This window comes from Megascapheus bottae, chromosome 14, assembly GCF_031878675.1.
Source record: "Megascapheus bottae isolate mThoBot1 chromosome 14, mThoBot2.hap1, whole genome shotgun sequence".
In the NCBI taxonomy this organism is placed as follows: domain Eukaryota; kingdom Metazoa; phylum Chordata; class Mammalia; order Rodentia; family Geomyidae; genus Megascapheus; species Megascapheus bottae.
In genome coordinates, this window is record NC_143522.1 from 31,068,599 (window position 1) to 31,093,107 (window position 24,509).

Genomic DNA, 24,509 nt, shown 5'->3' on the forward strand with positions numbered 1-24,509 from the left:
TAAGTATGTGGTACCAAGGAATCAAACCCAGGTCTTCGTGTATGCTAGGCAAGCACTCTACCCCTAGGCCAAACTCCCGGCCCCTCGGTTTAGTTTTTAATATCAAATCTTTTTCTTCAGCTCTCATGATGAAACTAAATTTACAGAAACCATAAATAGTCTACTAGAAGGTATAAACACGAATTCCAGTTCATCCTCCTTTGTAGAGACTGGTGAGCTGCTCCAGTTCCTTACGGCTCAGAGCATCTGCCTTCCTTCGGAGTCACTCATCACAATATACTTTTGCAGCATACTGCATGTCTGTTTTTTGTTGTCTTTCTTTCCAGCAATTTTTTCAAATATTAGTCACATAATCTTCTTCTACACTCTTTTCTACTTTTTGTAGTAACATTCCTTTATATTCATTTTTAAAGTCCTGTTGACATGATAAACAACACCCAGGTTTTCAGTCTGTATTTTAATTGTTTTCCCTGATCCAGGTCTGGGATACAATGAATAAGGAGGGTTAGAGACCATCAGTTGGCTTAGTAATGTCACCAGGATCAGTATAATAATGGGCATCAGCTGGATAAACACAGAAAAACCTCCATCTGCTCTTTCTTCTTCTCTTTCATGTCCACTATGTCAATGTTGATGGCTATAGCCGGCACAGCCATTTGAAAAGGAATGCACACTACCTGAAGGAAATCCACCACCAAAAAATATATTGAATAAGTCTTCCAGAGTGACATTAGCTTCACAACCTCTGTGGAAATTCAATCTGCCATTGTTTTGGTGGCTACAGGCCTGTTCCTCACTGCCTGTGAGGCACACTGTTTTCGTTTTTCTGGATTACTTAAAACAGCATAGGCATTTCCAGTCTTTTTAAAACCCCGGGACGGAACTGTGTTTCTGCTATTTTTAAATTACAGACGAATCTCAAGGTGTCTTTCCTCCCATAGATGCTGTTTCTCATTTAAAAGGCTCTTCCTTTCATGTTAAGAGCATCTGTTGTTACCACTGTGCTGGCTACGTGGTAATTTAGTGGCTCTGAGGTGTGCAGTTATGCAGTGCGACAATTGGGAAATACCAGTGCTGTCACGGTCAGCCTTCAGGCTGTGTCCTGGGGGAACATGCATTCCCTCCATTTGCCTGTGGCCAAAGTTTCCCCAGAGTGAGCAGTTTGCATCATTGTAAACCACAGGACTTGATAGCCGGGTAGCCAGCCTGCCTGCACACACACACTCCCACAGGCTCCGCTGTGTGCTCTTCCTGCCCCTGTTGACCAGGTCCTGCGGGTGTGATGTGCGTGGAGCTGAGTGTGGGGTTTGACCACTGCTCAGGACTCTCTCTGGCTGGCCAACTGTCCAGTCAGTCTCTGGCTGAGACCTGGCCTCAGTGTCAGGAACTGAGCCTCCTTTGATCTCACAGGGCCTGGGCCTGCCCTGTACCTTATATATAGCCAGTGGCAAAGGCTGGTCACACTCACAGGGCCTTAGATTGGCAATCTATTTCTCATTAGAGGATTATTCTGTTGGAATCTCATGTTATTTGTTGGTCGTAATAGAAAATAGAACATTTGCCTTGGTTGAGAAAAACTGTAAAAATGAAGGTTTTATTAGAAATACCCATGTTGTATTTTAGGTAAAATCACAGGTAAATCAAGATAGAGTGCCTTCACTGAAAGGGGCCAAGGTACAGGATGGAAGATGGTAAGGAGGAGAAGGGAACCATTCTTTTTTTTTTTTTTTTTTTTTTTGCCAGTCCTGGGCTTGAGCTCAGGGCCTGAGCACTGTCCTTGGACTTTCTCAAGGCTAGTGCTCTACCACTTGAGCCTCAGCACCACTTCCGGCTTTTTTCTATGTATGTGGTACCAAGGAATCGAACCCGGGTCTTCATGCATGCTAGGCAAGCACTTTAACCACTAGGCCAAACTCCCGGCCATGAAGGGAACCATTCTTATGGCTATGTAGACATTGCACTGTGCCAAACCTACCATGCTACCTACCAGCTAGACTTCATACAATCAACAACTGCTTAGGAATTGGAAGAAGCCACAGTCTGTAGCACTCAGGCCTGGTGTGATTGTTAAAGACATGCTGGGTGTGGTGGCTCAAATCTGTCATCCTAGCTACTCAGGAGCCTGAGATCTGAGGATCAAGATTCAAAGCCAGCCCAGGCGCAAAAGGACCTGGGACTCTTATCTCCAATTAACCTCTAGAAAGCAGGAAATGGGGCTTGGCTCAAGGGTAGAGTGGTTAGCCTTGAGCTGAAAAGCTCAGGGACAGCACCCCGGCAGAGTTCAAGCCCCACAAAAAGAAAGAAAGAAAGAAAGAGAGAAAAAGAACAAATGTAAATTCAAAGTTCAATTAGGAAATCCTTGAGTGAAGACATAAAGAGTTTAGTAAACATGGCGTGTTCTCATTGCTGGGAGCTGCTTCTGCTCATACTTCATTTGTTGCAGAAAAGTTTATGTTTTATTTTCTCTGAGTCCTGGGGCTTGAACTCAGGACCTAGACACTGTCTCTGAGCTTCTTTTGCCCAAGGCTAGCACTCTACTTACTGGAGCCATAGCGCCACTGTTGGTTTTCTCTTTTTATGTGGAATTGAGGAATCCAGCCTAGGGCTTCTTGCATGCAAGGCAAGCACTCTACCACTAAACCACATTCCCAGCCCTAGGGTTTTTGTTTCTTTCTTTTTCTTTTTTTGTCAGTCATAGGGTTTAAACTCGAGGCCTGAGCACTGTCCTTGAGCTTTTCAGCTCAAGACTAGTGCTCTACAACTTTGAAGCACAACTCTACTTCCAATTTTCTGGTTGTTAGTTGGAGATAGTCTTCTACCAGGGACGGTTTTGAACCAGGATCCTCAGATCTCAGCCTCCTCAGTAACTAGGATTATAGATGTGAGCCACCAGCGCCTGGCTTGAAGTATTTAGACTTTTTTAGAAATTAGTTTACACAGTGTTGAAGAATGTTTAGGAATTTTGTTCCCAGATGGAAGTGAGATCTAAGGCAAACCCGCCGTGTGGTACCTTCCTCTAAAATTCACGACTTCATCACCTGGAGATCTTACATTTTAGGAAGGAAAGCTGATTTTTCTGCTGGGAATTGACCTCAGGGTCTGGGTGCTATCCATGAGCATTTTTTTCCTCAAGACCAGTGTTCTACTACTTAAGCTACAGCTCCACTTCTGTTTTTTGGAGATAAGAGTCCTGGAAGCCCATGCTGGAGGCTCACACCTGTGATCCTAGCTACGCAGGAGGCTGAGGTCTGGGGACTGTGCTTCAAAGCCAGTCCAGGCACAAAGTCCCTGACACTCTTCTTTTTTTTTTCCAGTCCTGGGCTTGAGCTCAGGGCCTGAGCACTGTCCTTGGACTTTCTCAAGGCTAGAGCTCTACCACTTGAGCCTCAGCACCACTTCCAGCTTTTATTCTATGTATGTGGTAGCGAGGAATCGAACCTGGGTCTTCGTGCATGCTAGGCAAGCACTCTACCACTAGGCCAAACTCCCAGCCCCACAAAGTCCCTGACACTCTTATCTCCAGTGAACCACCAGAAAACCAGCAGTGCTTGGCTCAAGTAGTAGAGTGGTAGTCAGGGTCCATTCTAAGTTATTAGTGCAAATATGGTTTTGTGAAACCTGTTTTCCAACTACACACACACAGTGTTTCTGTAAAGGGTGGAATTCTTTCTGTGATGTTTCTTGATGAAGATTTGAAAGCTGCTCTAGTAAGAGATCTTTTTTCAGCGAATACTTAGACATTCCTCTCATAGACTTTTGAGTCAGCTGCTGTGAGCCTGTGGGCTCCCTGTTGACTCTTCAGGATTTGTCCTGTCAGGATGGCTGACAGAAAGTCCTTTCAGTGAACTAGTAAAAGATTTGTCCTGTGAAATTATGGTCACTGACATGATGTTTAATTAATGTCAAAATTACTTTTTGCCAAATTAATTCGAGAATTTCTTTTTCAGGTTTCCTTGCTGCAGAATGAAAGTGTAGAAAAAAATAAGAGCATACAAAGTTTGCACAATCAAATATGTAGCTTTGAAATTGAAATCGAGAGACAAAAGGAAATGTTGCGAAATAATGAATCCAAAATACTTCATTTGCAGGTAAGCAGCTAGGACTGGCAGGGTCGAAGGGCAGTGGAGCTGCCTCAGGGCTCCCTGGGCTCTCTTAAGAGCTGGGGAGTGGCTGTGCTGTGGACAGACCCAGAGGCCAAGGCCCAGTGTTCCCTTCACTCTTTTGCTTATGTGAGCAATTTGGGGCTAGGGCTCCCGGAGGCAGCGTGGGGTTGGGCTGGGCCAGAAAGAATGTGTTTCAGCTGGGGTGTAGCTAAGTAGTAGAGTACATGCCTAGCATGTGCCAAGACCCATGTTCTATTCCTACAGCTTGTGGCTCAAGGGGTAGGGTGGTAGCCGAGTGCTGAAGAGCTCAAGGACAACACCCAGGTCCAGAGTCCAAGCCCCACAACCGACAAAAAAAAAAAAAAAGAAGAAGAAAGAAAGAAAGAAAAGAAAAAAAAGAGTACCTTTTGGGGGCCAGGAGTTTGGCCTAGTGGTAGAGTGCTTACTTAGCATGTATAAAGACCCAGGTTAGATTCTTTGGTACCACATACATAGAAAAAGCCGGAAGTGATGTTGATTATTACTTAAGATGCATCGTTCATAAATCTTTTGTTTTGTTGTTTTGTTTTGTTGTTGAGGGGCTTGAACTCTGGACCTGGGCAGTGTCTCTGAGCTCTTCAGCTCAAGGCTACCGCCCTACCCCTTGAACCACAGTACCACTTGTGATTTTCCTAGAGGTTAATTGGAGATAAGAGTCTCGGAGACTTTAGTACCTGGGCTGGCTTTGAACCTTGATCCTCAGATCTCAGCCTCCTGAGTAGCTAGGATTACAGGCTGTTCATGAATCTTTGTATGCAAAGTTTAACTTCCCAATGTGAAATGAAGCCACCTCCTTCATTCTAAGTTTTACACATGCTTACCCAGCTTAATTTCCCTGAGGCACCTCCAGAATCACAAATAAATAAACCTTTGCCATTTGAACCAGAGTGACTTACACAACGATGGCCTGGAGCCAGGAGTTTGGCCTAGTGGTACAGTGCTTGCCTACCATGCACAAAGACCCGGGTTCAATTCCTCGGTACCACATACATAGAAAAAAAGCCAGAAGTGGTGCTGAGGCTCAAGTGGTAGAGCTCTAGCCTTGAGAAAGCCCAAGGACAGCGCTCAGGCCCTGAGCTCAAGCCCAGGACTAAAAAAATAAATTCATTAAAATGGGCTTGATGAAGATCTTGGTGTTATCATTGCCCTGAGACCTCTTGCACAGGAGCCTGTCATGTGTATGGTGCTGCAGGAATTCTAGGGGCAACACCCATGTGTGGAAGAGCCATTCATGTCACTAAGGAACTTCAGTGCCTCCATTAAAATGCATTTCTGTGGGCCGGTAGTTACCTAGCATGCAAGAAGACTGGGTTCAATTCCTTTGTACCACGTATGTAGAAAAAAGCCGGAAGTGGTGCTGAGGTGCAAGTGGTAGAGCTCTAGCCTTGAGAAAGTCCAAGGACAGTACTCAGGCCCTGAGCTCAAGCCCAGGACTAAAAAAATAAATTAATTCATTAAAATGGGGAAAAAATGCATTTCCCTACATTGTGAGGAAGAGGGCATATTTCTAAGGAGAAAGAGAGAGAGAAGGGGTTCAACTCTGAGTCTGGGTCCTACCCTGAGATCTTTTGCTCAAGGTTAGCATTTTACCTCTTTGAGCCACAGCACCACTTTCAATTTTTCTGGCTTAATTGGAGATAAGAGAGTTTCATGAATTTTCTTGTCCAGCGTAGCTTTGAACCATGATCCTCAGATCTCAAACCCTCTGTAGCTAGGATTACAGATGTGAGTTACCAGCCCCCAGCTCTTAAGTATTTCTAATGATACAGGTATGGATTGAGAATAACTTTCCTCCTGTTTTCATACTGCAGATTAGTCATAGTCTCCAAAATTGTGTGGGGATTTATAAAATTAATACCTTTATATTAAATTTGTTGTTGCCCAGAGAGGCAAAGGAAAAACCATGAAACATAGATTGTATTACAAAAAGTACACGTTATTAGAATCAAGCTTCAAAACTAATATTTTCTCTATCACCGACAAGCTTCCTGGCAAGCCCCTGGCATCTTGCTGGGGGCTCAGTGGTGCGGATGCCAATGAGGGAGACCACACAGGGGCCTGTGCAGCCTGTGGCCTGTCTTCCTCCCTGCTACTTGAGGAGCAGCTGTAACAACACAGCTCCTTCCTGTACCACATTAGGGGACTGAGGGACCACGGAATAAGAAAGTAACTGTTGGAAAATCCCCTCCGAAAATATCCACAGACTGGTAGCTCACATCTATAATCCTAGTTCTAGAGAAGACTGAGATCCAGATCTTACTTTGAGGCCAGCTTGGAAAGAAAAGTCCACAGGACTCCATCTCTAAATAGCCAGCAAAAGGCAAAAACCAGCTGGGCTAGAGTGCAAGCTAAGCAGGAATGAGGCCCTGAGTTTAAACTCACCTGTACTAGCAAAAAAAATAAAGTCCAAGCAGGGCGCCACAGCTCACGCCTGTAATTCTAACTACTCAGGTGGCTGAGGTCTGAGTATCAAGGTTCAAAGCCAGCCCAGGTAACCCTTTTATTAATTACAATAAAAAATTATATATAAAAAAAAGCCAGCCCAGGCATAAAAGGATCTGAGACTCTTATCTCCATTTAACCTCTAGAAAATAGGAAGTGGGGTTGGCTCTAAGTTAGGGCAGTAGCCTTGGGCTGAAGATCTCAGGGACAGCGCCCAGGCTGAGTTCAAGCCCCATTACCTACCTACCCCCCCCCCAAAAATCAAGTCCACAACAAAGAATAAACATGAAATCGATTGATTTATAACACCACCATTTACAACAAAAAGAAAAACAACGTAGAAAAGCCATTGTCCAAAACCTGAGATTTCTTGTTCATTCTCTGCTCTCCCATCACCAGTTCTTGTTTACAATAGCTTTTAGTAGAGTTTCATCACTTTACAGCATGGAATTTTTTTTTTTTTCGCCAGTCCTGGGCTTGAGCTCAGGCTCAGGGCCTGAGCACTGTCCTTGAATTTTCTCAAGGCTAGAGCTCTACCACTTGAGCCTCAGCATTACTTCCAGCCTTTTTTTAAAAATATGTATGTGGTACTGAGGAGTTGAACCTGCATGCTAGGCAAGCACTCTACCACTAGTCCAAACTCCCGGCCCTACAGCATGGGATTTTAAAAGACTTTCAGGTTAACTAAATGAGTGAAGGGAAGTGAGAGCGAGTGGCAGGGGTAATGGAGTCAGAGAAGTAAAGACGGTGAAAATGTTGCGTGTTCTTGGACTATTGAGAAAGCGGTAGGATAGCCAGAGGTCTGCATACCATGAAGAGAGACACACAGAGGAGAAAAAAGTCAGATTTAATTTTAATTTTTGTTTTGGCCTTGGGGCTTAAACTTAGGGTTTGTGCACTGTCGTTGGGCTTTCTGAAGTCTAATGCTCTACCACTTGAGCCACAGCACCCAATTTCAGCTTTTTTTATGTGGCGTGAGGAATTAAACAGAGAGCTTCATGCATGTTAGGAAAGCACTGTACCACTAGGTCATACTCCCAGCCCCTCATCTGTAAAATAACCAGCAAAGCCCTGCACTGTGAGTGGCTCTCGCCTATAATCCTAGTTACTCAGGAGGCTGAGATCTACGAAGGTCATGATTCAAAACCAACCTGGGCAGGAAGATCTGTAAGATTCTTTATCTCTAGTTAACCACCATAAAAGCGGAAGTGGTGCTGTGGCTCAAAGTGGTACTGCACTAGCCTTGATTTTCCATGTCTTTTTTCTTGTTTCCAGACCTGGGGCTGACTCAGGGCCTGAGGACTCTCCCTGGGCCTTCTCCAGGCTAGAGCTCTCTCTCTTAGACCTGGCGTGTTTGTGGGGTTTTCTCTGCATCCACAGAGTGAGGGCAGCACCTCGGAGCCAGGCAGGTCACATGTGTACACAGAACACCGCAACATACGGCCTGATGGCCGCCTCCCAAGTCTGAGACCCTGTCGTGAGCAGTGCAAGACCACTGCCTGCCCTGTGGACCTGTCCTTCGTCCCCTCTTCTGGGAAGCAGGGCCCCACGGTCCATGTGGGTTCCAGGTGAACCCCTGCAGCAGCCTGGCAGGCTCACAGAACGCTGCTGGCCTCTGAGGACACGAGGGGTGGATGACATCCAGGGCGTTGAGGACAGGAATATGCAGGGGTAGGGAGGCGGCCAGCACCGCGGCGGGAGCAAGGCCAGCAAGAGCGCCTCCTGCCCAGGTACACCCAGCCATATGGAGTGTGGGGTGTCCCCTTTTGTCTGGCCATCTGTCACTGCTTTTCTCAGTGCCTGCTTGCTGGTGGTGCAGAAGGGACACCCTCATGTGTCACTTCGTCTTCTGTCCAGCCTTGGTCTGTCTCCCTGTGTGCTCCCTGCCCCACCAGGCTCCCAGAGGCCAGCGGGCCTCATCTAGTGTGCAGGGTCCACGGCTCTTCTCCTTACTGGCCTGTGTTTAGTGGGTGACAGCACCGAGTTTTCTGAGAAATTGGACTGACTTTTGCCTTTTTCACACCTCTGGTCTGGAAGCGAGTAATAGACAGCCAGGCGGAGAAGCTGAAAGAGCTGGACAAGGAGATCCGACCCTTCCGGCAGAACTGGGAGGAGGCGGACAGCATGAAGAGCAGTGTGGAGTCCCTCCAGAGCCGCGTGACGGAGCTGGAGAGCGTGGACAAAAGCGCAGGGCAGGCAGCGCGGAACACAGGTCAGTGGGGCTGTGGCATGGCGCTGTTCCCCCCCCCATCCTCCACGAGACGGGGCTTGTCCTTAGATCTGCCCCTCCCTGTGCGTGTGGCCCAGCCTGGCAGAGGGCGAAACACTTCCACAGGAGGTTGTGGCCACTGGGGAAGCCGTGGACCAGGCAGCTAGTGAGGAGCAGTGCAGGAGGAGCATTCCTGCCCAGGGAGTGGGCATGTCCTGTGGCTTTGGGCCTGAATGGGTGCTGTGATTGGGCCATGGGAAGGGTTAACGGTTGAGGGGCTGGAGTGTTGGGGCCATGGCCAGAGATGAAGGGTTGAATCCAGAAGGCCACCTCTTACGCTTACAGCCTGACGAGCCTGAGGGCATCCGGGCCGGGGAGCAGGAAAACGTGGGCCCTGGGCGGTCCAGCTGTGGGGTACTAACTCGGCCAGTGCGGTCCAACCATTTGTGGACTGCTGCTACCAGGGGCAGGAGGAGAGCAGTGTCCCACTGTCCACAGCACGGCCTGGGGGTGGGGGCCACATCCACTCTGCCGCACTTGCCACCGCCGTGGCTCCAGTCTGGCTGTTGAGGGGCTGTCTGGAGCGGATTGCTTTCCTAGCCCCGTGCGTGCTGTGCCCAGTCTCATCACCAAATCTGTCCTCGCCTGCGGCAGGCTTGCTGGAGTCCCAGCTGAGCAGGCACGACCAGATGCTGAGTGTGCACGACATCCGCCTGGCCGACATGGACCTTCGGTTCCAGGTCCTAGAGACCGCCAGCTACAACGGCGTGCTCATCTGGAAGATCCGGGATTACAAGCGCCGGAAGCAGGAGGCTGTCATGGGGAAGACCCTGTCTCTCTACAGCCAGCCCTTCTACACTGGTTACTTTGGCTACAAGATGTGCGCCCGGGTCTACCTGAATGGGGACGGGATGGGGAAAGGGACGCACCTCTCGCTGTTTTTTGTCATCATGCGTGGAGAGTACGATGCTCTGCTGCCGTGGCCATTTAAGCAGAAAGTGACCCTCATGTTGATGGATCAGGGCTCCTCTCGGCGTCACCTGGGCGATGCCTTCAAGCCCGACCCCAACAGCAGCAGCTTCAAGAAGCCCACTGGAGAGATGAACATTGCCTCGGGCTGCCCCGTCTTCGTGGCCCAGACTGTTCTAGAAAATGGGACGTATATTAAAGATGATACAATTTTTATTAAAGTCATAGTGGATACTTCAGATCTGCCCGACCCCTGACAAGCAGCTGGGGAGCTGGCTTTCACAGAAGGTAACTCCCTGGGGGGTTGCACCGGTCTGTCTTCACGGAGGTCCTCACGCTCGCTCAGAAAGGACCCTGTAGAAGGAGGAAGCGGCAGGAGGCAGATGTGCGGCCAGCGGGAGGCGCCACACGTGAAAACAGACCCCGGTACGTTTTCTAATAGACTTAGCCACACTCCACTCTGAAGAATTATTTATCCTTCAGCAAGATAAATACTGCTGTCAGAGAAGATTCATTTTCATTTCTAAAGATCTAGTTAATTAAGGTGGAAAACATATATGCTACACAAAAGAAATGTGATTTTTCTTCCTTAAACTTGAACATCAAACAGAAAACACACATGGGGATGGCTGGACATATCAGCATGTTAAGTAAAAGGAGAAATTAAGAAATAATAACACAGTTCTGATATATTCATTCTAAAATTCAGAGTGCAATCTTGTTTCAAATATAGTATATTGTCTATTTTTCAGGCCTCATCTGGTCTCCATTTTAATAATTTGCTTGTCAGAAGACCTTAAAGTACACCAGGGTCTTTGTTTTTTTAAGTCTCTAAATTCAGAAGTCATTTTTTAATTTAAAGTTCTATGAATAATTGTTACTGCAAACATTTTATTTTAAAACGTTGAAGGACTGATATTTCTTGGAAGAAAACGTAAACTATCAAACACTGGTTATCACTTGTGATAGGAAAGAGAATATTCAACCTGTTGTTATTTCTCGTTAGAAATGTAAACCTTCAATATCTGTCGTAGTTAATAACACTACTTCAAAACCATTACGAAAGGGACATTGCTCATGGATGCTGTGCATCATTTTCAGACTTATAATTGTTTTCACCCTAAAATAGGGCGTTAGTTGAACTTTGGAGTTCTCAACAAAATCCTGTAGGTTTTTACACTTCTGCCCCACGTGTAGACAAGCTCTGTTGCCGCCAGCACTGGGGAGGCCGGGTCCGGGTGCTGCAGGAGGCCCCTGCTGGTGTTGCTTCATTCCGTCCTGCTGCTGCATTTGGTTGGCGACCTCTGAAAGCAACATCTTAGCTTAGAGATGGTGGCGTCCAGACGGTACATGTGCCTTAGTTGTGACTTGCTGCTTCGTGTGTGACCCGGGTTTGTGTTCATTGTGGTTCTAGGAAGTGGTAGCTTCACCAGACTCTCTCCCCATGGCTCAATCTTTGTCTCTGCAAGGCCCTCAGCAGCTCCAGACCTTCCAGGGGAAGCCAAGCTCCCTCAATGGCTTTGCCAGTCCTCACTGCTTAATTATCACAGATTCCTAGCTTTTGGCCTCACCCCAAGGAGGCTGGTGTGAACAGAAGCCACGCCTCTCCAGGTCCACACCCAGCCCGGAGCAGAGCACTGGAGCACTCTGGCCCCGGCTGGCCCCTGCACGGCCCTCACCACCCTGGCAGGAGCAGTGCCAGGCTGACAGTGCCCCCTGCGCCTGTGCAGACAGCATTGTCACCTCCCTGCTCACCTTCTCTCGATGGTCTGCCCGTGACTGAAGCCTGGAGCCCTGCCCCTGTGCCCCTTTTGCTATGCACCACACACCATGGTGCTCTTTCACTGACGGGTGCTACACGTGACGGGTGCTTCTTAGGCAAAACCAGTGTGTGCGAACCACCACATCTGTGCACTTGCCCACAAGGCGCGCCCACGATTGGCCACCTGGGCTGCGCGCTTCTGACTGCCTGCCTCGGGCTCTCCCTGGTTGCGCGGGGACTGCTGGGTTGGTGCCCGGTGGCCCATCTTGTCTCTGGTGCTGCCATCTGTCCTGGGTGTGCCTTTGCCCCAGTGCCTGCTGGAAGTGCCCTCCTCGCACATTCGCCCCTGCGCTTCCATGAGCCACCTCCTTGGTTCCCAGCCCCTCCATGCCCTTCCATGTTGAAACCACCGCTCTGCCGCTGCTGCTTGTCTGTCCGCTCTCCTGAGGTGTCTGTGGGCTAGGTCAGTGGCTCTGGTTCTGCCCCGGGCTCATAAACACAGGACTTGTGCAAAAGCTGCAGAGTCCACTGCCCCCTCACAGGCAGCTCTGGCTCCGGGCCGTCCCCACAGGTACCCCGGAAGTTCACGCCAGTCCGCTCTACAGCTAGGACTCAGTAGCACAGCGCCCTGCTTCCTCCGTGGAGTAACTTACCCACCAGGCCCCGCAGTCCCATGGTCTAGAAACCAGTGTTTCTCCTCCGGGTGCAGCTGGTGCCTCCCTTCCCCGGGGCTTCACGAGGCGTCTCCTGGGGGATGTGGAGTGTCCCCCCTCACACACAGGAGAGCTGCAGTAACTGCTGTCCTGGTAACAGTGCAGGGAGCTCATGCCTTGGTGCCCCGTGCGCTGCTCCTCCTGTGAAGGCTGCCAGAACGCCTTCCTGGGTCCCGTCCTGCCTGGGCGTGCTTCTGCTGCGCACCCCAACATTCCTCGGTGCCCCGTTGGTGCTTGCAGCCTGCGCCATTTTGGGGCTGTGGTGCCTGCGGCCCATCCTCGTAGCAGCCAGCCCTCTGTGTGTCTGTGTCTGGGTGTTGGCTTTAATTTACAGTGACAGAACTGCCCAGCTTCTGAAGAAACTTAACGGTCTTTTGCTCTTAGGAAAGTCAGTACAGCTTCCTGTTTCTGCTGGCCAGAGGCCCGCGCCTGGTGCGGGAGAGGCTGAGGTGAAGGCGAAGGCCTTTCCACAAGGCTAGGTGCTCAGGGAGAGTGACAGAGGTTCTGGAAGACAATGGCTGGGCCCCGTGGAGACCAGACAGGCCCAGCGTGGGGCTTTGCGGTGTAGGAGGTGCAGGGCGGGGGCCAGTGAACTGCAGCGAGTCTTTGGGCAGAAGGCAGCCACCCCATCGGGCCCACCAGCTCTTAGGAGCCTGGGACTCGGCCTGGCACACGGCCGCGTGCCCCTTGCAGACCGGCAGAGAACTGAGGTGAGAGCTCGCATCTTGGTCTCCATCCCTATCCCCTCCAGAGCAGCCTCTGCCTGGACCGCAGTGACCCTGTGACACCAGCCAGCTACAAAGGGACGACTGGCTCAGTGGCCTCTTCTGGCCTCTCCTTTTTCTGCCCATCCTAGTTTCTTCCTTGGCCTGTGACACCAGGGAGCTGGACCTACCGGTTGCTGGGGGCCTGACCACCCCCTGCCCACTGAGATTCCTACCACGCCGGCTTCCCTTTGGCAGCCTGGTGCCGTCCTGTCCTGCGGAGGGGGGCCTCGGGCACAGTGCTCTGTCTGCCTGCCGTTCCGGGCTTGTCCTTAACAACACTCCCTTTCCCTGACACTGGCAGTCACCTGCGGAGGGCACGTGAAAGCGGGAGGCTAGCACCTGAGGAGGAGAGGGTGCCAGGACAGGCCTGAACAACAGTAGGGACCGCCTCTCCCCAACTCACCCCTTCCCCCACGCTCCCACTGTGGCACAGGCCTGGCCTTACGTGCCATGCCTGGCCCACATGTGTCTGGCGCTGGCAGGGTGGCAGCGGCAGTCACCGGTGCCCTCACGCAGACCCTCCTAGAGCATGGAAGGGGCTCGGGCAGAGCTCAAGGCACCATTATTTTTCTTTAACTTTGAGTTCCGATGTTCACTCCGGAGGCTGCGCCAGAGTGGAATCAAACTGCAGGAGTCGCGAGCCTCTGCGTCTGGGTGAGGATCTGATACCCAAGTCCATTTCTTGGCCCAAGACTATGGTTCTGTCTTCCGTTTGCAAACTGTAGCTTTGTTTTCTTCCCAAAGTAAGGTATCCGTGAGGGTGTGGGTCAGAGGAGGTCCGTGTCCGCAGGGGGCCTGGTTGTCACTGCCCACCTTCCCTGGTGCCACTTGGTGAGGCCACTGTGGCATCAGAGCCCGGCCCGGCAGCCCGTCCGCTCGCCGAGGCATGCCTCCCGTGCCTCTGCCAAGCCGGTGGGCAGAGCCTAACCCCTCGGAGGTCAGTTGTGTGGCTCGGAAGCCAGTGGCCTGGCACAGCTGGCACCCCACACCCCTTCTGCACCGCATCTGGAGTCTGTCTTGTGAGCTTATTTCGAAAGGGTTCAGAGTCCATTGTTAAGGGTTCAAAGTCTCTGCACCACTCCTGTAACTTGCGGTGGTTGGTTTGATACCTAGGCCCCCTTAGACAAGTAAGAGAACCTTCAAGAGCAAACTAAATAACTTAATTGGAAACCCCAAAGCTGGCCTTATTTCCAAGGATTTCCATAAGAAACACCTAGAGCCTCTGTGACAAAGAAAGTGTGGAGTCCGCGTCCACTTTGGTACGTTTGTAGAGTTGCGTTCTTTTCTCTGACGGTACACCTCTTGCATTCAGTTCTATTACCCAAAAAATGAAGACCAAAGAAGGCCAATCTCTCATTTGACTGTGTATTTTTAATCTGCCTGTTTTACAAATTGCTGTCTGTAGTGACAGCTGGCCGTGAGGACCCATCTTGGCAATCCAAGTGATTCAGGTGATTGTGACCAGTGATTCGAATCCTGCGTTCCTCTGCTCTTCTAAGAAAACAAGGATGATGTGGGTTATTGCTCAGCAATAATTGTTGTTACTAGGAGTTGGCAACATATCTGATTCCTGAAGCATTATTATGTTCCATACTTTTGTTTACTGTATACTGTGTGTGGTTTTATTTGGTATTTATTTGTTTTGAGGTCTTGCAATGTTTTTGTGTTCCCCATGCTAATAACTAAAGTTTGTAAGACTGTAGAATGCGAAACTTTGAAATGCTAAACTGTCTTATTAGAAGAAAATAAATCTGGTTAAGAATCTTGGTTTCTTTGTCTTTTTTTTTGCCAGTCCTTGGGCTTGAACTCAGGGCCTGTGCACTGTCCCTTCGCCATTGTGCTTAAGGCTAGCATTCTCCCACTTAAACTACACACACCTCCGCTTCTGGCTTTTGGGGAGTTCATTAGAGGGAAGAGTTTCATGGACTTATAAGCCCAGGCTGGTTTTGAACCGTGATCCTCAGATCTCAGCCACCTGAGTAGGATTACAGGCGTGAGCCACTGGTGTCCTGCTAGGGTTCCTGATTACTTGCCTTCCTGTCACTTTGAGGCCATGGGAGAGAGGCCTTTGCTCTTGGTTCCTCCAGCTATCCTGTTCAGTGCCAGGGGACCTTGAGCAGGGTCTGCTGGCTCGGTGCACTGGGTGCTGTCTGAGGGGCCAGCTGGCCTGACCTCCCTGGCAGATAGGTGTGCAGGCTTCTGGTGTGGCCGACAGAGGTCGCCTGGCTCCCTACATCCCACAGCGGCAGCGCAGGAAGCTGCAGGGGCTAAGCCCCCTCCACTCACAGGGTTGTCCTCCATTTCCCCAGGGCTGGCCTGGGGAGTCCTGCATCTCCTTGGGTCCAGGCTGTGGGGTCCACCTTGGAGAAGCATCTCCCATGGAGTCACCAGTGCCGGGGGTGGGGAGCTGCCCTTGAGATCTGCCCTCAGCCAAGGCCTTGGTCATACCACTCCCAGGGCCTGGCCCTACCAGCCTTGCCTGGAGGAGCCAATTAACTCAGCCCAGCTCTGCCCACCTCCAGCCGTGCTCCTCTAAGCTGTGCTCCCCGTGACCCAGAGAGCTTTGGCCATCTGTCTTCCCGTGCCCTCTGTGCCTCGCCCTGGGAGGCGGGCACAGCGATGCATGTGGCAAGCTGAGGGCTGACAGGGCGAGTTGTATAGCCCCGCTCAGCCTGGACCTAGGACCGGTGTAACCAGCTCAGCCCCATCCAGGCCAACCGGGCCTTACTCATTTCCCGCCCTCCAGTCAGCCTCGGCTCTAAGGTGTCTGCCTTCCAGGAACTCCTTCCTGCCTTCCGCTCCCTGACACCCCTGGGCCTCTGCCGCAGGGCCTTTCCTGGACCTGCTCCAGCACCCTGCCCCTTCGGTGGATGGCAGAGATGTTGCTCCTGGTGCCACGCTTCAAGGCCAATCTGTGAGCTGTCGTGGCCAAAAACACAGCAGTCGGTGCAGAACTGGACAGGAGCCAGTCAGAGACTTGTGGAGGCTCAGCCAAGGAGGGCTGTGTGCGCAGGGGAACCGACCGACACAGGACGGTGACCAACCCCAGACAGACGGGCAACCAGAGACAGCCCCAAGACCCCAGACCCAGCCCCCCTGAGGCAGCCGCACCCCCAGATACCGAGATCCCGGGGAGACCGCAGCTCCGTAAAACCGGGCTTTGTACTTCTCCCCTTCTCCCCGAGGGCCTGGCCTTGCTGCCAGCTTGTGGCCCTCAGCGGGCGGCCGGGCATGTGGTTGGAGCCCTCTGTGAACACAGCGATTCCTCATGCACGGTGGGGCACTGTGCCCCACTCTTCCTCTTCCATTCATGACACCTCTCTGGGGACCCCCCAGGGTGGAGCTCCTCCATGAGAACCAGCTCCAACTCCAGGAATCGGCGAGTCACGCGTGGGCCTGGTCCCACAGCGGGGACAGCCACCTTCCCTGCCAGCCGGGTCTCCTCTTCCTTAGTCCCGGGCCTGTAGTTCCAGCTTCTCAGGAGGCCGCCATCGAGGACCAGAGCCACAGATGGAGCCCACGTGGTAGAGGGGAAAAGAGCGAACAAACAAAACAAACAAACCGCAGACACCCAGGCCCCAGGTGAGGCCCAGACAGCATCGGAAAGAGGAGGCCAGGGCGCCGTCCAGGGGACCCGGAGGGGAGGCCTGGGCGAGGCCCGGAGGGAGAGGGAGGGCAGGCGGGGAGGGGCCGAGGCGGAGGAGCGAGGCTGGGGCTGGGGCTGGGGCTGGGGGGGGAGGGCAGGCGGGGAGGAGCGGGGCTGGGGCTGGGGGGGAGGGCAGGTGGGGAGGAGCGGGGCTGGGGGGGAGGGCAGGCGGCGAGGGGCCGGGCTGGGGCTGGGGGGAGGGCAGGCAGGGAGGGGCCGGGCTGGGGCTGGGGGGGGAGGGCAGGCAGGGAGGGGCCGGGCTGGGGCTGGGGGGGAGGGCAGGCAGGGAGGGGCCGGGCTGGGGGGGCAGGGCAGGCGGGGAGGAGCGGGGCTGGGGGGCGGGGAGAGCTCCCCCCGCACACAGGGGCCCCGGGAACCCTCGGGAACAGGGAAGGACCGGGGCGGGGCGGGAGGAGCGGTGGCGCGGGGCTCGGGTCCTCGGCCCGGCTCGCTCCACGCGCGGTGTCCGGGGACTCAGCCCGCAGCCACCTCCTCCCTCCTCCGGTCCAGCCCCTGCGGCCTCCCCGGGCGGGAAGACGACGACGCCGCCGCCCGCGGCCCCCGACGGCAGGTGTGGGCCGGGCCGGCCGGACTTCCTCCCCTTCCCCGCGCGCTCCGCCCCCTCCCGCCCTCCCCTCCGCCCCCTCCGCCCCCCCCCGCCCGGGTCTCGTGGATCCGCGGGCAAAGTCTCCTCGGCGGCGCGCGGGCGAGATGGGCGCTCCGGGCCGGCTCGTGCTGTGGCTCCAGCTCTGCGGTAGGCCGGGGCGCTGGGCCCCCAGGGCGGAGGCCTCGGGGAGCGGGGCGCGGGCAGCCTGCCTCAGTTTCCTCGGCGGGGGGCGCCGGGCGGGTCCGGGGTGGGGTCGCGCCCGGCGCCCTCCCGGCGGGCTTCCCCGGGGCGGCCGCACTCAGGCGCCCTTTCTCCAGCGCTCACCCGGGCAGCCTACAAGGTCTGGGTCCCCAACACCGACTTCGAGACCGCCGCCAACTGGAGCCAGAACCGGACCCCGTGCGCGGGCGACGCCGTCCAGTTCCCCGCCGGCAAGGTGCCCGGGTGCCCCGGGGTCGGCGCTCGCCGCGGAGGGCCGCAGCCCCCGCGCCCGCTGACCCTGTCTCCCGCAGGTGGTGACAGTCCTGGTGCGCGAGAGTCACGCTGTCTCCGACGTGGTAAGGCCTTGGGTGCGGGGGCCCCGGGGATGAGAGGGGCCGGGGCGCGAGGGGCTGCGGGGCCCCAGGGCGAGAGGGGCCGGGACTCGGGGGCCCCGGGGCGAGAGGGGCCGGGGCGCGGGGGCCCCGGGGATGAGAGGGGCCGGGGCGCGGGGGGCTGCGGGGCCCCGGGGCGAGAGGGGTCGGGGCGCGGGGGCCCCGGGGATGAGAGGGGCCGGGGCGCGGGGGGCTGCGGGGATGAGAGGGGCCGGGGCGCGGGGGGCTGCGGGGCCCCAGGGCGAGAGGGGCCGGGACTCGGGGGCCCCGGGGATGAGAGAGGCCGGGGCGCGGGGGCTGCGGGGCCCGGGCTGCAAGGCTGCTTCCCTGCCCGCAGGAGGGCACGTGGCGAGACAGACGCGTCCTTGGGCCTCGCCCCCTCTCCCTCTGCCCTTGGGGCTCCGGGGCCACTTCTCTCTGCTGGGTTTCCGGGAATGGTGGACCGGAGGGCACCGTCGCCCCTAGGCTCGGGGCCCTCCTCGCCCCACACTTGCCTGACTACGCGCCGAAGGCTCCAAGGCCCGCAGACCCCGGGCGAGCCGGCGCCTGCCCGACGCCCGTGGCCCGGCCGAGCGGTCCTCGCACCTAAGCGGCCCGGGACATCCAAAGAGCCGCGCGCGTGTCACGTCCCACGTGGGCCCGAGCTCGCTCCCCGGGACCGCAGGCGGAGTCACCGGGGCGGGGACTCGGTCCTGGCGATTGGGGGCAGCGCGCAGCCCGCGCCCCACCTCCTGTCCCGCCTGCCCTGGAGCCCCCTCCCCGGACCCAAGGGCCCGGCGCCCCCGCCTTGTAGTCTCAGGTGATGGCTGCGGGCCCGCGGCGCCGCAGGCTCAGTCCGCGCCTCCTGCAGCTCCTGCCCCTGGATGGAGAGCTGGTCCTGGCCTCGGGAGCGGGATTCAGCGCCGTGGTGGACGGCGCGCACCCCGAGTGTAACACCGGTGAGACCCGAGCGCCCGTGGAGCTCGGGGGATGAGGGGGCGGGGCCTGGCCGCCCCGAAGCCTGTGGGCGGAGCTCTTGTCTCGGGGGCGGGGCCTAGTGCTGCAGAGCTCCCGTGGTGCTCCGGTATGGGGGCGGGGCCTCGCCACCCCGAGGCCTGTGGGCGGTGCTCTTGCCTCGGGGGCGGGGCCTAGTGCTGCAGAGCTCCCGTGGTGCTCCGGTATGGGGGCGGGGCCTCGCCACCCCGAGGCCTGTGGGCGGTGCTCTTACCTCGGGGGCGGGGCCTAGTGCTGCAGAGCTCCCGTGGTGCTCCGGTATGGGGGCGGAGCCTCGCCGCCCCAAGGCCTTTGGACGGTGCTCTTGCCTCGGGGGCGGGGCCTCGCCACCCCGAGGCCTGTGGGCGGAGCTCTGGGCGCGGGGGCGGGGCCTCAGAGACCCGGCCGGCGCCCCCACAGGCGGCCCCGCGCTCTTCCGCAATCCCGACCGCTTTTCGTGGTTGGATCCGCACCTGTGGCGCACCCGGGACCAGGCGCCAGGCTTCTTCTCTGTGGACGCCGAGCGCGTGCCCTGCAGCGATGACGACGTCCTCTTCCCAGCCAACGCCTCCTTCCGCGTGGCACTCGGCCCCGGCGACGGCCCGGCGCGCGTCCACAGCCTGTCAGCCCTGGGCCAGGTGAGCAGGGCTGAGGTTCGAGTCCGCCCTGTCGGCATCCGTGGTGCGGAGCTCCCGGGGGTCTTCTCGTCGGGCTGGCCCCGAAAGAGACCTGTGTGCCCGCCCGCCCGCAGACGTTCACGCGCGACACGGACCTGGCGGACTTCCTGGGGTCCCGGGAGGGCCGGCTGCGCTTCCACGGGCCGGGCACGCTGAGCCTGGGCTCGGAGCCCTGCACCGACCGTTCGGGCTGCGTCTGCAGCAACGCCGAGGTGAGCGGAGGTGAGCGGGGCCGGGGCGTCGGATGGGGCTCCGTCCGGCGCTGACCTCCGCGCCTTCCCTAGGCGCTGCCGTGGATCTGCGCCGCGCTGCTCCAGCCCGCGGGCGGCCGCTGCCCCCCCGCCGCCTGCCGCTCCGCCCTGCGGCCCCTCGGCCAGTGCTGCGACCTGTGCGGTGAGCGCCCGCGGCCGGGTCCCTCGGGGCCGCCCCCCCTCCCGGCTCCGGCCGCCCGGCGCTGACCCTCGCGGCCCCTCTGTTGCAGGCGCCATCGTGTCTTTGGCCCACGGCCCCACGTTTGACCTGGAGCGGTACCGAGCCCGGGTGCTGGACCTCTTCCTGTCCCTGGTAACCGGGCGCGGGGCGGGCGTCGCGCGCGGGGCGGGCCGCGGCCCCGCTCCTCCTCCGCCAACCCCGCCCCTCTCCCAGCCCCAGAACCGGGGACTGCAGGTGGCGGTGTCCAAGGTGCGGCGCCCCGCGGCGGGCGCGGACACGGAGATCCAGGTGGTGGTGGCCGAGGCGCGGCCGGCGGCGGGCGCGGCGGAGCGGCTGGCCCGGGCCCTGGTGGCCGACGCGGAGGCGCACGGTAAGCAGCGCCCGCCGCCGGCCGCCCGCGCGCTGGGCTCCGCGGGCGCCGCGGGCCCCGGGCTGAGCCGCGCCCTCCCTTGCAGGCGAGGCCCTCGGGGTGCTGTCCGCGGCCCTGCGGCCGTCGGGCGAGCCCGTGGGGGGCGACGCCGCGGGACAGGAAGGACCCGGGTCCCACGCGGGGCTGGCGGGCGGCGTCGGGGCGGCCGTGCTGCTGGTGCTGCTGGGGACCCTGCTGCTGCTGTGCCGCTCCGGGAGGCTCAGGTAGGCCGCGGCCGGGCCGGCGTGGCGGGGTCTGCGTGGCCGGGTCTGCGTGGCGGGCCGGGTCTGCGTGGCGGGGTCTGCGTGGCGGGCCGGGCCGGGCCGCCCCACCCACCTTACCTGGCCGCGCCCCCAGGTGGACGCGGCGCGAGGGGGCCGAGTCCCCGCCCACGGAGGTGCCCCTGGGCTTCCGCAACCCCATGTTCGGCGAGGCAGCCTCGGTGGAGCTGGTGAGGCGGGGGAGGGCACGCCGGGCTCCCGGGGCCTTACGCCTGCCCCCGACCCCCGACCCGCTGACCTTTCCCCCTTCCTCCGCGCAGCCGCCCGGCCTGGCCCCGGAGGGGGACGGCGCGCGCCGGAGCTACTTCGTCAACCCGCTCTTCTCCGCGGTGGCCGAGGCCGAGGCCTAGGCACAGCCGGGCCCGCGCGCCCGCCTTCCCCGGCGGGGCCTCGCCCGCCCCCGGACCTCGCCCTCGCCGGCACCCTGACCCTTGCTGCCCTTCCTGGAAGCCAAGACCCAATAAAGGCGTTTTTGTACCTGGTGTGGACGCTGCGCTCTGGCTGGGGAGGGGCTCGGGTGGTCAGTTACCTGCGGAGTTGCCCTGCCCAGCCCCTGCCTCCCCCCACCGAGCTGATCCCCTCCCTGCCTCCCCCCCAGCTGATCCCCTGCCTCCCCGCCTCCCCCCCCCAGCTGATCCCCTCCCCGCCTCCCCCCTGCCTCCCCCCCAGCTGATCCCCTGCCTCCTGCCTCCCCCCCAGCTGATCCCCTCCCCGCCTCCCTCCTGCCTCCCTCCCTCCCTCCCTCCCTGGTCCCCTCACTTCCTCATTCTTCCCAGCCCTGGCCACCAGGTGCTTCCCGTCCTGCCGGTTCTTGTTCTCTGCTCACCTGCTGAGCCTGCAGCCCTGAGCCTGCCGGCCGCCCTCGGCCCTGTCTGCCTTGAGTCGGGCCGGTAGAGCCGCCTTCCCGCCCAGGTTCCGCCCAGGCTTCCTTTGGGAACATCTGCTGTCCCGGTGGCAGCCTGACCCGTGGTGAGCTGCAGGCACAGACGGCTCACGGGCTGGCGCCTCCTAACAAGCTCACTGTCCACGTCCACTTGGTGAATCCACCCAGTCCTCCCTTGTCCCTTGCTGGCCCAGGCAGGCGCGGGGGACACAGGCTGGGTCTGGAGGGTACCGAGTGGGTAAAAGCTGCCCTTGCCTGTGGCAGCGCAGCTCAGAGCCTCCCCGAGGGAGGTCAGGTCAGGTCAGCTAGGAATGTGAACCTTCCTTGGGGCTGAGGTCAGCGGTGCTGAGAGGCGTCAGGAGGGAGCATGGCCAGCAGGTCCCTCGCAGGCTGTCCCTCCGCTCACATGACCCAGGTGAGGGAGCTGTGAGTCACACAGGGTTTTCGTTTGTCCTTCCTGCTGCTGACGGGGGTGACAAGTCCAGTCATTCAGGGATTTGAACTCAAGCTTAGGTCACCGCTCTTGCTTCACACAGAGGAGTGAGCCAGGGTCTCGGTCCCACAGTGCTTCCTGCCCACCTTCTGGTGTGAGGAATGGCGGACCGTATCCTCCAGTGGGCGTCTGTGGTAGCAGCCAGCGAGAGGGCACAAGGGCCAGGCAAGGAGTCAAACTAGAAACGGGCACACTGGTCCACCGTGGGCGTCTGGTGTGGCTCTGATTATAGAGGGGGCGATGCCAAGGCTGCCAGGGGCTCCAGGACAGGGAAAGGCCACAGCCGGTGACAGAACAATGTGGAAGAAAAGCGTTTTTATACTAATGAGGCCTCCAAAGATCTCAGACTTGAGGAGCATTTAAGAACTTACTGAAATTCCCAGTTGTGGGGGCCTCCCTGCGTCTGTCTCTGGGGTTACCCTTCGAATGGGAAATGTGCCTGTCAGTGCTCCCCTTTGCTTTCTGTCATCTGGGGCTCTAAACCCTCCTTGGGGTGAGGCTGAGGTGTCTTTGAGATGTAAATGTTCTCCTGTGTTTCCACCAGGTGGAGCCCGGGAGTGGGAGTGTGTGGGGTAGTGGAGGCCTGTGGAGGAAGTAGCCAGAGCCACACTGGGTGGCGAATCTGGGCACTGAAGCCTGAGTGTGATCTTTGAACAGGCTTAGGTTTGTGTCTTGTTCTCTGAGTATCGTGGGCCTCATGCTGCTAATAAATCACCCCTGCTCTGGTCCTGTTCCTGCTCTATTCTTGTCATGCTGTTGACAGAGTTCTAACCTCTACCACTGGAGTCACACACACTTTCTGCTTGCTTTTCTGCACTGGGTACAGTGGTCCCATTTGTGTGTGTGTGTGTGTGTGTGTGTGTGTGTGTGTGTGTGTGTGTGTGTGTGTGTGGCCAGTCCTGGGCCTTGAACTCAGGGCCTGAGCACTGTCCTTGGGCTTTCTCAAGGATAGAGCTCCACCACTGGAGCCACAGCACCACTTCCAGCCTTTTCTATGTATGTGGTACCGCAGAATTGAACCCAGGACTTAATGCACACTAGGCAAGCACTCTACCATTAGGCCAAACTCCTGGCCTACAGTGGTCTTGTCTTAAATACTGTACCCCAAGACTCAAGGAACTTCTACAACAAGTCAGCCACCAGCTCAATGCAAGTTCAGCCACTCGAAGGGTATTTCTTGGCAAATAAAATCCTGATTATTCTTGTTCAATATCTCAATAATCAGGGGCACTGTAGCAGTAACTATTGAAAATAAATTAGGGGCTGGGAGTGTGGCTTAAGTGGTAAGTAGAGTGCTTGCCTAGCAGGCATACATGAAGCCCTGGGTTCGATTCCTCAGTGCCACACACACAGAAAAAGCCAGAAGTTGTGCTGTGGCTCAAGTGGTAGAGCTCTAGACTTGAGAAAGCCCAAGGACAGTGCTCAGGCCCTGAGTTCAAGCTCCAAGGCTGGCAAAAAAAAAAAAAAAAAGTCTGTGCTTAGTAACATTTGCAATGAACCAGTTAGCAGTATTGTTTTAGCAAGATAATTTCATGTGAATTTTGCTATTAGGTTTTGTAAGTCTTAAAAGTTTTAAGTTGGCCAGGAGTTTGGCCTAGTGGTAGAGTGCTTGCCTAGCATGCACAAAAACCCGGGTTTGATTCATTGGTACCACATACATAGAAAAAAGCCAGAAGTGGTTTAGTGGCTCAAGTGGTAGAGCTCTAGCCTTGAGAAAGCCCAAGGACAGTGCTCAGGCCCAGAGCTCAAGTCAGAACTGGCAAAAAAAAAAACTTTTAAGTTATCTCATGTGGTGGCTCTCTCCTGTAATCCTAGCTGCTCAGGAGGCTAATATCTGAGGATCATAGTTCAAAGCCAGTCATGGAGATGGAACTCAGGGCCTGGGCACTGTCCTTGGACACTTTTTGCTCAAGGCTATCACTCTGCCACTTGAGCCACAGCGCCACTTCTGGCTTTTTCTGTGTGTGGTTCCAGGGAATCAAACCCAGGGCTTCGTGCATGCTAGGCGAGCATGGTGCCATTGGGCCACGCTCATGACCCAAGTGTGAGACTCGTCTCCAATTAACTATCAGAAGAAAGGGAAGTGGCATTGTGGCTCCAGGGGTAAGGCAGTAGCCTTGAGCTAAGGAGCTCAGGGACAGTGCCCAGGCCCAGAGCTGAAAGCCCCATAACCGACCAAAAAGAAGTTTTAAGTGCTAACAAGTCTCAGATGATCACTTGGCATTAATTAGTCCAACAGATAACTGGTTTTTAGCTGTTGCCCTGCTATCAGTCGCTAAAGTGCATCAACATCAAGTACTAAAGAAGCTGTGTATGTTGTGTCTTAAGCAAGTTTGTGTACAGTGAGCCTTACTGTAGACTGAGGATTTTTGCTGCTCATACCTTCATGAGGAGAGAAAAACCCCACCTCTGGGGAGTCTGGCTGCTTAACACTCAGCCTGCAAGCACTTGCTTGGCCCCTCAGGTTTTATGGGGCAAGTCCCCAGTAACAGCCGCTCAATCTGAAAGGGGA

At 56.4% G+C, this 24,509-nt stretch overlaps 2 protein-coding genes and 1 pseudogene across 10 annotated transcripts in view; 2 read left to right on the plus strand and 1 right to left on the minus strand.

The window, feature by feature from the left end:
• Window positions 1-14,766, plus strand: part of Traf3 (TNF receptor associated factor 3) — a 93,918-nt gene extending 79,152 nt beyond the window's left edge. For all 9 annotated transcript variants that reach the window (XM_090344876.1, XM_090344884.1, XM_090344880.1 and 6 more), the window contains 3 exons: window positions 3,948-4,088; window positions 8,622-8,796; window positions 9,448-14,766. In XM_090344876.1, the coding sequence (XP_090201002.1) occupies window positions 3,948-4,088; window positions 8,622-8,796; window positions 9,448-10,019 (888 nt within the window). In that variant the 3' untranslated portion in view covers window positions 10,020-14,766. The remainder of the gene's footprint in view (window positions 1-3,947; window positions 4,089-8,621; window positions 8,797-9,447) is intronic.
• LOC150054941 (dnaJ homolog subfamily B member 14 pseudogene) lies at window positions 191-1,118 on the minus strand (annotated as a pseudogene).
• Window positions 14,767-17,321: 2,555 nt separating the features above from the next.
• Window positions 17,322-21,103, plus strand: Amn (amnion associated transmembrane protein). The gene is made up of 12 exons (XM_090345432.1): window positions 17,322-17,404; window positions 17,575-17,693; window positions 17,770-17,814; window positions 18,701-18,788; window positions 19,243-19,460; window positions 19,574-19,711; window positions 19,784-19,892; window positions 19,981-20,063; window positions 20,145-20,301; window positions 20,387-20,564; window positions 20,698-20,791; window positions 20,882-21,103. The coding sequence occupies exons 1-12, from the start codon at window positions 17,362-17,364 to the stop codon at window positions 20,969-20,971; spliced, it is 1,362 nt and encodes a 453-aa protein (XP_090201558.1). The 5' UTR covers window positions 17,322-17,361; the 3' UTR covers window positions 20,972-21,103.
• The last annotated feature ends 3,406 nt before the right edge of the window (window positions 21,104-24,509 follow it).